The 12,649-nt window shown below is 43.4% G+C and overlaps 1 protein-coding gene across 7 annotated transcripts in view; it reads left to right on the top strand.

The window, feature by feature from the left end:
• RREB1 (ras responsive element binding protein 1) overlaps positions 1 to 12,649 on the top strand; it is a 126,318-nt gene that overhangs the window by 63,806 nt on the left and 49,863 nt on the right. For all 7 annotated transcript variants that reach the window (XM_086740236.1, XM_086740237.1, XM_086740240.1 and 4 more), the window contains one exon: positions 1,285 to 1,448. In XM_086740236.1, the coding sequence (XP_086596362.1) occupies positions 1,285 to 1,448 (164 nt within the window). The remainder of the gene's footprint in view (positions 1 to 1,284; positions 1,449 to 12,649) is intronic.

The following is a 12,649-nucleotide window of genomic DNA, read 5'->3' as shown; positions in this document are numbered from 1 at the left end:
TTTGCAATGGTGAAAAACATTTCCATGTGCAAAACAGAAGTGCTTTGTTAAAACTTTATTCATTTTTTTTTTGCTTTTATTTTAGCCTTCCCCTTGTGTTTTCTTAAAAAAAAAAAGCAAAACCCAACTTTGAGGCAGATAATTTTCCTCCCTTCCTTCCCCAACACTCCCTGTGCCTTCCCGCAGTGGCTCAAACAAGGATGTATGTCCTGTTCTGCATAGCTTAAGGTATCCCAAAGATCCAGAAAACCACTTCCATCGTGAGGCTTAAGTCCTGTTTTCTTATCCTTTTTGAGTATGGATCTCTTTATTCGTCATGCAAATTAAGAAGCGGGAAGATAAAATTTTAAAATCCTGTTGATGTAAAAGAGCCTCTCAGTCCTTCACAGGGGAGGCAGCATTAAAATACATTTTTTTTAATGGATGATGCACGTTTTTCGTCAGCTACGGGGCCTCTTCTTGCTCCTCTTGAAATATATGCATACTTTATAAGGAGATTTGGCCCTTTCTATATCAGAAGGTTCTGTTTTGGATGCTAAGGTTGTGGTTCACCACTGTGAGTCCACTAGATACTTATTACTTCAGTTTTCCCTCATGTAGTCTAACTCTTACTTTTTTTTTTTTACTCTTCTGGGTTGGTTTTTTTTTTTTGGTATGTGAAGAAATCTTCAAGTCTCTGAATGCAAGTAAGAAAGAGTGGTACATACAGCACAGTAGCTAGTGGCCATATTTTGGCCCCGTAATGCATTCTTACAGCCATAGAAGTCTGCATATGCACTCAGAAGCAGTTTACTTCTGTTTTCTTACTACGGGGTCAGTTTGAAATTAATATTTTTAAAGAGTATTTGGTTTTGAATGTGTTTCTTCTACCATGAAGTTCATAATTACATCCTTTTTCTGTTTTCCCCCTTACCATTCACCCAGCCTCAAACCACTACACAGCTTAAAGTATCTCCAGGTACCCTTCGTTTGATGGGTTGTTGATGGCTCCCTTTTTATCCCCTTCTACTGCACACCCTGCAAAAATGCCGCATGTGGCAGGGATTGCCGGCTGGATGAAACAGCTACTTGTGCTGGTGCATTAAGGAGTCAAAAATGAAGGGTGGGGGTGGAGATGAGGGGGGAGGGCTGGGGAGGAGAGGTATATAGAGGGCACACCTAAATGCAAGGTGTTATGTGGAGTGGCTCTTTAAGGCTGCTTTTAACATGTTTATAGTTCTCGCTAATATTTTACTGGCACTTCAGAAGGGGCATTCAATGAAAAAAAATCATTGCTTTCTCTAGCATAACACTGACACTGGAGGGACAGACCATTCCTGCAGCATCTGTGGAAAGTCTCTGAGCTCAGCGAGCTCCCTTGATCGCCACATGCTGGTGCACTCAGGTGAAAGGCCTTATAAATGTTCAGTATGTGGACAGTCCTTCACCACCAATGGAAACATGCACAGGTGAGTACCCAGGAGTTTGGAAAGGATTACAGGATAGGAGCCTGTTTTGTTTCCTTGGAAGGACTTGCAGGCTGACTGAAGACACTTGAGCAGAAAATGTGGACTATCTGTGATCTACAAGTATGGCATGACACACATACACTACAACTACTAGGATGCTTAAGTTGTGGGAGGAAGTCAGAATTGAGAAAGATCTTCTAGCTCTCCTCACATCTTATCAAGAGTTTTACGGATATCCAGAAGTATTGCTTTTTTTGTTTTAGTAGTAGTAGTATTTTGACAAATGGGATATAGATCTTTCTCAGAGGACAAAAATATATGGCTGAGCTATATAGGAGCTTCTAATTTTGTTGTTTCAGAGTCATGGATGCAAGTGGTTGTACTGGAACATCTGTGTTCGTGTTGTATGTTACGTAGTTAGGTATCTCAAGTGCCATTGTGAAGATGCCTCTTCAGAATAATTGATCTTATTTTTAAATACATACATCACTGCTTGCTTGTACTTTAGACAACTTACTGCACTATAAATCTGGGAAATTCTCTGTAACCCAAGTTGCCAAACATATCTCGTGTAGTTTCCTTCATAGGGATGTAGCAATATGTACAGTTGTCAACTGGAGAAACAAAATGTTAAATCAAATGGATGTTCCTTTCCCTTTCTCATCCTCAGCAGTATTCATTGATTTGCATGGGTGGAACACTTCAGAGCTGATTAAGACTCTGTGAATTCCCACATAGCTTTAGTCCCCATATCAAAGTGTTTACAACCTGCAAAGAAACTGCAGGACAGGTAGGGGAAAAGAGTATAGCTTATAAGCAAAATGACAAGAGTGATGGTTACAGACTGGTTCTGTGTGGGAGGGAAGACATCTTGTTTCCTTGATTATTACCAGTCATTTTCCAAGCAGTGTGCTATAGGGGGAATGAAAGGGGTGATTTTGGTGACAGTAGGAAAGATAGCATAATGCCGCACAAAGGAAGCCATAGCTTCTTGCAACTTTACCTTTTCCGTATCACATTGTCCAGGTTAAACAATTAGGTGAAAACAGAGGAGAAATGAGAGGGAATGCAATTTGTAATTCCGTATTTATTTAACTTACATGTGACTGGAACTGGGGAGAGTTGGAGAAAGAGATGTAACATGAGAAGGGAAAGACACAAAGATGTTCAGAGGAGATACTGGCCTTGAGCAATGAATAAATCACACGTCTGACTCATCTGACCGGAGGTGTTGCGAGCCACGTTTGCCAGACTGGAGTCATTACTGTCTGCTGTGAGGAAGGCATGGCAGCTGCTGAGTTGCAGCTGATGCCACTGTCAGCATCCAAGGGTGATTTCCAGTGCTGGAACTCTGGTGTGATCAGACACTTGTGTCCACGTCCTCAGCCTGGGCTGCTTGCTGAAGGACTACTTGTAGAGTTTGGCTTTTTGCTCACCAGGCACGTCCTCATCCTCACCCAGAAACAGGAAAGGGAGGCTTCCCCTGAGACTTGACTCCAGGCCTATCGGATGTTGATGTAGTCACCTTTGCTTATGTGGGTTTCCCTGTATAGCAACTCTTACTGTGCTTTAGTAGCAAATTTGCCAGAATTTCCAGGCTCAGTGACTTGCCTAGAAGAAGTAGGTACAGATCAAACCTTCTGATGAGAAGACTGGTTTTAAATTTTTCTCTTAACGAGATGTTGTTTGAAGTTGCCAAGGTAGAGTGCTGTATTTACTGACTGCTCTCAGAAGGACCTAAGTTCATGCAAGGAAAATCTTCCTATTAAAAGCTCTTTCCATCTGATAGGTTCCTGTCTGCTCTGTAAAACTCTTTCTGGTGTAGGCTTGCGCAGCAGCAGCTCGGTGAGACGTTGCAGAAACCTGTTACTGAGCTTGGTGGCACTGCAAAAGGTGACCCCAGATCTGTGACAGGCAAGATTCTGAGCACACTGAAACAGGCTAGTTTTGCTGAGGAAAAGTTGTGGTTGGCAGGACTGTGCTACTGATTTTTTGCAGTGAATAACCTTTTCTTGTTGCTGTAACAGACTATAATAGTGAATCCTGATGCTGAAGTGGGAAGCATGAATGTGCAAGTAGGCAGACGAGGATAAATGCAAAGTGAAATGAAATTTGTTATCTGGGGCACACTCACAAGGAAGATGTTAATTTTGCCCACCAGGTACCTCGTTCTGAAACAGGTATTTCTAGTCTAAGATGGTGTGAAGTAAATTCTTTCACAGGTATCTCAAACTTAGTTGTAGCATCAGGTCCCGTGGCCTGCCAGTGGTGTGGCCAAATGCACATTCAAAACTGCTTCTGCCTCAGGATCGCGGAGCAAGGACCTGCTTGCCAGGTCCTGCCTTGTGTGCAATTCCCGCAGGCCTTGCTTTGTCGCGGTGCCGTGTCTGTTCTTCTGCACCAGTCGGATGATAATACAAGTCCATCTTTCTCTGCTTTTGCACACAGTTCCTTTATTGTTTGCTATTTTTCTGCTATGGTATCTGAGTAGTCACAGATGCCCCGAACAGCAAGGAATAAGGTTTCTAACATGCCCCTGGTAGCCAGCATGATGATATCTCCAAAGCATCACAGAGTGTGGGATCAGAGAGAGAAGTTGTAGAAAGTTAGCAGAAAGCTGTGAATGTGCTGCTAAAGAATCAACATAGCTTGTGAAGGTCCTGCAGGAACCTCCCCAAGTATTACTGCATTTACATCAAATAAGATTGGTGCATGAGAAGGGAATGAGGGAGAAGTTAGTCTGCCAGTATCTGAACGAGGGGGAAAAAATCTACAGGCACATACTACGTACATCCTCTCTTGTCTTTCTCCCCTTCTGCGTAGTTCTGGCTCTTATTTAGCTGTCTGTACTATTTTTTTTTAATCCAGACTTTGAAAAGACCTTTTAGGGGAAAAACTCCAACAAAATGGTTTTGTCAAGGGAAATATTGTGCCATAGGAGTGCTTATTACTGTTCCAGCAGAGGATGAACTTTCTGATCCATTTTTCCACCTCATAGCAGCCAGGTCATTAGATATTTAGCTGAGCAGAGAAGGGAAAGAGTTTTGGTTGCTTTTTTGTCTTAGAAAATATCAGTGTTGTTACACTCTGAAGTGCCCATCTTCTCCATAGAAAGTAATTTTTCTTCTCCCTCACTTTATCAAGTGAAGGGAGGAAAAGACCCTCCAGAGCTCTTATGCATGTGAGCAAAACTTTTTTTTTGCATTAGCCAGACTTGCTGGGGAGTGGGAACACTCTTTTCTTCTCATCTTTTCTCTGGGTAAGTCTAGCTGTGTTGGGGTGTTGTGTGTACTGTTTACCTGTTGAATTGATGCTGCCCTTCCTAACTCCCATAATACATGCAACACTTCGTTTATAAATGAGTCATAACCTCTCACATAAAGTCCAATTTCTTTTTGTTGTGCTCCTTGGCTCCTTGTCAACAAGTCAAGTTGAATGGGCACAGCAGACAAGGGTGGAGGGGAAAGGTTCTCCTCTACAGCACCATTCAGAAAAGTAAGTTAAAACCTGCTTCCTTTTTTGACCAAGGTGACTCTCAGCCAGGATTTTCAACAGGGAACTGAGAGCCTGAGGTATCTCGGAAAACTCTCCTACAGCTGCCAGACTGCTGAGGAGTGGTTTGAGCCTCCTGTGGAGAGAGTCGCTGTTGGAAGAAGGTCGCTGGAGAGTGCTCAATGTCCAGTGTGAAAAGCTGATTTTCTCGTTCTTCCGAATGTGCCATCAAGCTGACTGCCTCTATATCAGTGCTGCTCCTGCTGTTTGAGGAGGGTTGTTGCAATCTGGTACAATAACTGGGAGATCCTCAGCGTCTGGTATCAGGAATAGGAATTGCTCTGGAGGAGAGCTGGAGATGATGCTGGGTTTTTTACAGAGATTTCTTTTTGACCTGTACTGGAAAGAGCAAATCTTCTTGGAAATAGCAGTCCTTCTAATATCAGGGACTGATTTGGGGGCTTGGGGGGTTGTTTTCTTGGGGCTTTTTAGGAATTTGGAGGAAGGCGTTCGATCACAGCAATTTTGATTTCAGAATTCTTGTAACTGGAATGGCACTGTGATCACAGAATCTTTAAGGTTGGAAAAGACCTCCAAGATCATCAAGTCCAACTGTACAGATGATCAGTACCTAAGAAAAGCTGCAGTTCAGGATATGGTAATCCTCACACTTTTACACTAGAAGGACAGACACTATAGTTTTCTCTCGGTCACAGTAAATTAAAGTTGAATGTTCTCAGATCTCCAGCAGGAGCGTAAAGTGTATGGAAGGAGGGGGTGTGTGTACACAGAGTTTTCTGTAGCTCTGAAAGAGCTGGGGATTTCCAAAGTAGTGTCTCCTATCAATAGATTGCAATTACTAAAGGCTTTCCAAAGTCTTTCCATCTGTACTGTCACAATAGCTCCCTAGGGAGTTTATCCACGAATAGTGCCTATCCATGAATAGTGGCAACTCTGAGGAGCCCTTTTGGGTCTAGACTCTGCCACTGAATCAGAGGTTGCAAGCCTCTTCCTCTGTCTCCACCACTGCGTCTTCCCAACATGCAGACAGAAGAGTTAGGCTGCGGGTTTTCGGGGTGGTAGTCTGTAAGCTTTAGCAAGGGACCTTCAGGTAGAGAAAATTCCTTGATTTACTGTGTTACATTCCAGTAGAACATGCATCAGGCTTCAGGGGGAAGGATGATGCCTCCACTTGCTCCGAAAGGGTTTACTTTGCGGGTAGGAGACTGCCAATGGCTCCTTTTCCATTTCTGTGACTGAGGATGGGCCGTGCCTATCACTTTAAAATCACATTTTCCTCCCTGCCAAAGATATGCCCTCCATGCAACTTGAAAATGTTAATAGGATCGAAATGAGAGGTGAGAAATGACCTTCCTGCCAGTTTCCAGTGGGTAGCTATTAAAGAGTAAAGGGATAATATATATATTTCAGCCACAGCTTTCCCAGTTTGGTGTCCATGGCTGGTGTTCACCAGACTCCATGTAAGTGCGGAGAGGCAAACTAATTGAAGTGTTTCATATGAAATCAAAACATCACAGATATCTACTTTCTTTCTCTCCTTCCGCTCCTTACTCCATACCTAGCAAAATTCCTTATAATGGCTTTTTATTTACATCCTCTTTAAGTACTTGCAGGCTGTTTATGCACCATCTCAGGAACAGGTCTCAAAGTTTGGAGATTTTTTTTTTTTTTTGGCACATGAGAAACACCACATGCAAGAACCACATGCAGAAGCCTTTGAAACTCAAATTGGAAGATCTGGATCACAGAAGCTATGCTTTGAAGCATGCTTACAAAGGGTCCTATCAAAGAAGGTATTTCTTCTTTTAATTAAGAAGACACTTTCATTCTTAATCTTACTTTCAGTGCTAGATAATTTTCACAAACTTCTCTTTTTAATACGTCATGGAGAGACAAACAGCTGTTTTTGTTATTCAGGGTATAGTAACTATTCTGATGTTCAAATTACCTCTTTTTTAAACAACACTTCATGTGAGTATATGTTGCCAAGTGAGTTTTTTTGAGAAAGATAGGGAACACTTGTGCTGGAGAGTAACCTGTGAATTTTGATGTTTTAGCTGGCCATCTTCACGAGCAAATGAAGAGCGTATGCTTGGTGAAGACTGCTGTACTGATGGGAAGATGAGTGTTGGATCCTGATAAAGGCACAGGGGGTTGAGATGCGTATGCTTTAATGATTTCCCCGCTCTCTTTAACATGCATCAGTCTTTCTTGGGCAGGCATGCGTACAGGCTGCCTGTGACTTTGCAAATATCCACTAGGCAGAGCGTCCTCAAGATCTGGCTGAATCCATCCTCTCCCCGCATTCCACCTGTGAATTGCTCCTGTGTTATTTACAGCATTGGCCGGCTTCCAGTACGTTGTGTGTGCTTTGTAGGGTGCAGTGCAATAACAGTGCCCAGCCTCTAAGTACAAATAGGATCTCTGCAGTCTAGCACGTGCAGTCTGGCATTTGCTTAAGATGGGAGTTTTTGGAGGCAGAGCATAGCCAAATGTGAGGATGAGCTTTTTTTTTTTTTTTTGCCCAGGAGAAGAGAGGAACTGCCTTACTACAGCATGGTTTGGTTTCTGGTGGTTTGTAAACATGACCAAGTGGAAACCTGGTGTTAAATGTTGTGTAGCTTTGAAAAACTGAACATATGAGATCTTGAAGCTAAAAACAAATTGCCAAGGAACTCGCCACACTGAAAGTGATTGACACTTCACACATGTGAAAAGGCCTTCTCTTATTGTCTTGCACAATAGAAACATCTCTTTGGTCATCTCCTAAGGAGCTTTTATTTCAATGTAGTAATTGTTAGGCAGTGCTCTTAAATGTGAAGAAGCAGGGTGTACTACAGGTTTTCAAATCCATTCCTTATACTTGGGAGATGATTTAACCACTGTCAGCATGCTAGTAAAAGATAAGCTTCAGCAAATGCAAGTGCCCTAATTCTTAAACAGGGATAATGAACACAATGGACTAATTTCTGCTTCTAGTAATTGATAACTGTAGTTGTAGGAGACAAGTGAGATGTGGTAGGTGTTTTGGTTTTCTTTGCAATTACAAAATGTTTCTTACATTCTCCCTAATACATCTTGTAAAATAAGGATGAGGAAACAGGTGGAGAGAAAGTTTGTTTTTTTTTTTTGGTCATCTTCTGTCAGCAGACATACCCAGAGTAAATGTTTGGTATTCTGCTGGGATCTCCATGTTTTGAAGAAGATTGAAAACGAAAGACAGAAAGAAAAGGTCATACTTTTTCAACAACAGTATAGCAGTAAGGTCTGTTTCTCTGTGTCTTTGGTGAGAATTGGAAGACTACAGTCTTTTTAATGGTACCAGGCAGAAACTTTTGTCTGTCCCACTGTTTCTGAGTAGACTGGTCATCTTTTGTAAAGACTTATATAAAACTTTTATTTAATTCACATGACACTTAAATAGGGTGCTCTGAAAAACCCCTCTGTAAGAGACTCCAAAGGAGCTCTTGTGCCACAGTACCTCTGTGAGCTGTAAGAGCCAAAAGGAGATGCCTTGATTTCAGGCGTGTTGCATGCTGCTTGTAGCCTTGGACAGTATCCCCCTTCAGTTATCATTAAAGAACAGCAAAGGAAGTTAACACAAAAACACGAGTGCTGAGATCTGATTAGAATCAAGCGAAGCAAGGAAGTGCAGAGTTAAGATTTATACCCTGACCTTAATTAGCTCCATTGTTCTTGAGAACCGAAGCGTACACAATGAGGAACATTATACTTGCATCTCCAGAGCTCTTCAGTACCTAAACATAAGAAAGACTTCCGTGTGCTTTTCAGTCCTAGATTTTGTGTGTGTTGCCTTTAAGTAACAGCTGAGTCTCCTCTTGTGCTTTGTAAAGTTGTGGATTTTCGTGTTTTGGTTTTCTGCAGGCAAAAAAAAAAGGAGACACGCTGCTCTCAATAAGTTTAGGTTTCTGACGCGACTTGTGCCGAGGCGAAGGTGGTCTGACATAGGAGAGTGATACCACCTTCCTCATGGGCAGTAACATAAATCTCTGTGTGACAGTGTATTGAGCGTAGCTCAGTGCTGCTTTGTTACCCGTGTCACAGTTCAAATGAGCCACAAGCCACTTGACGGATTAGACTCTAGTCGCAGAGCACATGGCAGCCAGCCGGAGACCTTGATCTTTCTGCATAAGTACCCTTTCAGGAACATCACCTCCTCCAAAGGTTTACTATTCTCAGGGATGTCACCTCCCCTTCTCACCTTGAAGAGCTACAAGATAAATACAAGCCTTAACTTAGCAAGCACTAGAAAATCCAAGCAATCTTTGCGGGGAGTTGAGGTGCTTTTAGTCCTTTGCCATAAGCCTGACATTAAGGTGATTCTTGCAGAGATGTTCGCTCTCGAGGTTAACAAGTAACACGCTGTTTTGTTGGCATTTTGGTTGGTGGTTTATCTTCTAGCTTGTACTTCAGTTGGATGATTCTGTGTAGAAAAGGCTAGTGGTGAGAAAGTTTGCTGGGAGAGTCTGTGTGTTAAGGTAATCTTTGCTCAGCCCGTTGTGCGTGCACGTCAGAAATACTTGCATTGCTTCTCTAATGAATGTGTGTTCACTCTGTTCCTTCTATTGTCTGAAAAGACTCCTGGGCCAAGTACTGATGAGAATGAGGAAAAAGTCTATCTCAAACTGCACTTGTGGTTGCTGTCGTTCCACCTTTAATGTATGTTTTCCAGCTTTACCTTTTCTCCCCCCAGTATCTAACCTGCTCAACCTGTTCTAGTTCAGCATGCTGCAACCAGCAAACTGCAGAACATACCCCCTCTCAGGGTCAGCAGGTTTTTTCCTCTTTCTTTTCTCCTCTCCTATAAAAATAGGCTATTTGTCAACAGTAGACTGTCAGCATTTGGGGAAACTTTGCTAGCTGTGGAAAAAAAAGAATGAGAGGAGTCTTGGCGTTTGGGTTTAGCCAGGGCCTTTCACTCGGGTTTTTGAGCCATGATGCCCACCTGCGTGATGCACACAGCTTAGGCAAAGACATGGTCTATAAAGTAGTAGTGCCATTAAATGACTGGCAAATAGCACAAAATATGCAAATACTGCTTTCTCTTTCCTGAGGACATCTATAGATACGCTGAGTTCTTCAGGCTGTTTTCTCAGCTGTTTTTTTTCTAAACATTCTCAGCGATTTTTTTGGTAAATCCTCGGAGTCAGCTACTCAGTCTTTCATGTGGAAAGATGTCTTAAAACGGAGGAGGTGTACAACTTCTGATGTGGCTCATGTTTGCCATCAAGCCATCTGAATGTCTTGTCTTTCTGGACAGTTTTAAATGGAGGGTAAACAGTAAGGCAGTTCATATTGCTCATGGACTGCACCAAAATAAATTTCACTTGAGGCCGAAAGTTCTCAAACTCCTGTAAAGTAGCACAAGTCATGCAGGGACTTCTCTTTCCAACTACTACACTTGACTAAACAGACATGCAGTAAGATGTGAAACGTTTTCCTAGTGCTTCTCTGCTTGGCGGAGGAATGCTGTGAGATCACTGCTGGTGAGGAAGGAGGACCACATGTTCAGGAACAGGAGAGGAAATGGGCTGAGCACGTGAAACCTCTTTTGCTAGGATGCCGTCCTGAGCACTGGGGAAAGTTTGCACAGCTTGTGTGTGCGCAGTGATAACCCCTTACTTCCTTGCCCCTCAAGTTACATGGTGACTGCTGATACTGGGGTGATGCGAGACCCTGCTTTAACGAAGATGTGCTTCTCTTATCTGGTGCAGCTTCCTTCCTTGCGTGCATGCGTGCGTGTGTATGTGCCGGGGGGAGGTATTCGGCTCTATCTGTACAGCATCCCCACCATCACTCTGGCCATCTATTTTTTCCTCCTTGAGCTGTGTGACGCAACAAGTTGTTCTGTGCTGTGTGCCACCAGGATTGCTCAACAGTGGAGTGTGAGGGAAGCAACCGCGTGAGGGCTTTGCCTGGTTCTGGGAAGTAGCTGAGGCTTATGTTTGCTTGGTTGGTAAAGGGGTGCGGTTTTGAGGGGGAGGCAGGACGTACCTGGGACTGCATCAACTGTGTTTGCTCTTAAAGATCAAACTTTTCCCCCATCTGACATCCTTTCTCTGATTTCCCTCCCCGCCTTTTTTTCCTGATGCTAAAATTTAAAACTACTTTAATTATCCTTACCATCTACTAACACTTGTTTTCTTTGAACATGAAGTTTCCTGAAAAATCAGTAGTGAAGTAATTGACTAAGGTTATATACCATGATAACTAAAGGATGTGCCTGAAAACCACAGATTTCCAAAAAGATGAAAGAAAACAGCAGTTCTGAATGTCCCAAGACAGATTTTTGGTCCACTTTTAAAAATCTTATTCCTGCTTAATTTTATTGTTGCTAATAAACTTCTGTCTCCAAGCTTAAGGAAGTACAGGGGCCTCAGAAGGATCTTGTTTAATACTGTCCATTATGAAAGAATTTCTTACAGCTGGGAAGTGTCCGTGTAGTATTTGGCATTGTTAATTTAGGTCTGCTCTGAATTTAAGGCAGATTGCGGGCAGGCAGTTTGGTGAGTGATACTGGGAAGCTCACGCTGCATTTCCCTCCTCTTTTGCCCTCCCTTACGTGAGGGTTGATGCGAACTGCAAATGAGTGCTTTCTTTGCTGTCCTTCGGGAAGCTTTGCTTTGGAGGCATGGTTTGAATCGCTTCCCTGTCACAGCATCATCAGGCAAATATTTGTCTCCCTTTTTTCCTTTGAGGTGTTCTGACAGTGCTGCTGGTAGAGAACAGGAGTAACTTTGAGCCAAGCTGGGAATGCAGTTGTATCAATCTCAGCCTGTTTCAACTTGCTGATTCTGCATAGCAAGTAGTTGCTTAAATGTGAATACAGCATAATTATTCAGAAATGGTACCCCCCTCTCTTTGGATTTGTAGATCAGTATCTTTCCTCTCACTCATGCTTATAGCTTGCCTTTATTCACACGCAGCAAAGCAAAATTTTACTGTAGGATAAAAATACGAAATGCTTTGTGTGCATGTGTGTGTGTCATCTATCCTTAGGCATCATGTATTGGCAGCTACATGGCACTGGTTAACTTTGCAGACTGTCCTGGTAGCACTGAAAAGGGATTTCTAATCTGTCACTGGAACATAATCACAGGTGGCTTTTACAGCTGTAGCGCACTCAGCGAGCCTTGGTGGATCTAAATAATAATGCTCATGTCATCCTAATGATGCTGTCTGCCGCCCCGCTGGGAGGCTATTTTTGCTTTTCTGGGAGAACATCACTGCGCAGGGAGATAGACGGTGGGGCAGCCCACACTGAACTTGGAGGGATGCTTCCGGCACGTCTGTGTGGCACCTTGGGCTGCAGCAATTCCTAGGGGGATGCTGAGGGGGCTGCTACACCCATGTGCCGCCGCATGTTGCGAGGAGGCTCGCTGGGGCTGTGTTAGCCCTGATAAACAGAGCTAATAAGCACCGGGGCCTCCACGAGGATAATGAGCCGCGCCGCTGTGCCGGTGAGATTGCAGCGCCTGGGTGCTGTGGGGAGCGCTAGCTGGGGGATCTCCTGCTGTGCCTGGTTGCAGACATGTGGCTAAAATGAGTCAGCGCTTCCCAATCTGATCCTTCCTGGGACCCGTTTGCCCCACCCTGCTCTTTCGCTGCCTGCGTTCTTACAGGCATAGCCATGGAGATTTCTTGCTGTTCAGCATCTCCTTGTTTAT

Source organism: Chlamydotis macqueenii, chromosome 2, assembly GCF_036417535.1.
Source record: "Chlamydotis macqueenii isolate bChlMac1 chromosome 2, bChlMac1.mat, whole genome shotgun sequence".
NCBI lineage: Eukaryota > Metazoa > Chordata > Aves > Otidiformes > Otididae > Chlamydotis > Chlamydotis macqueenii.
The sequence above is the reverse complement of the archived record's forward strand: the minus strand, read 5'-3'. Positions and strand labels throughout refer to the sequence as shown.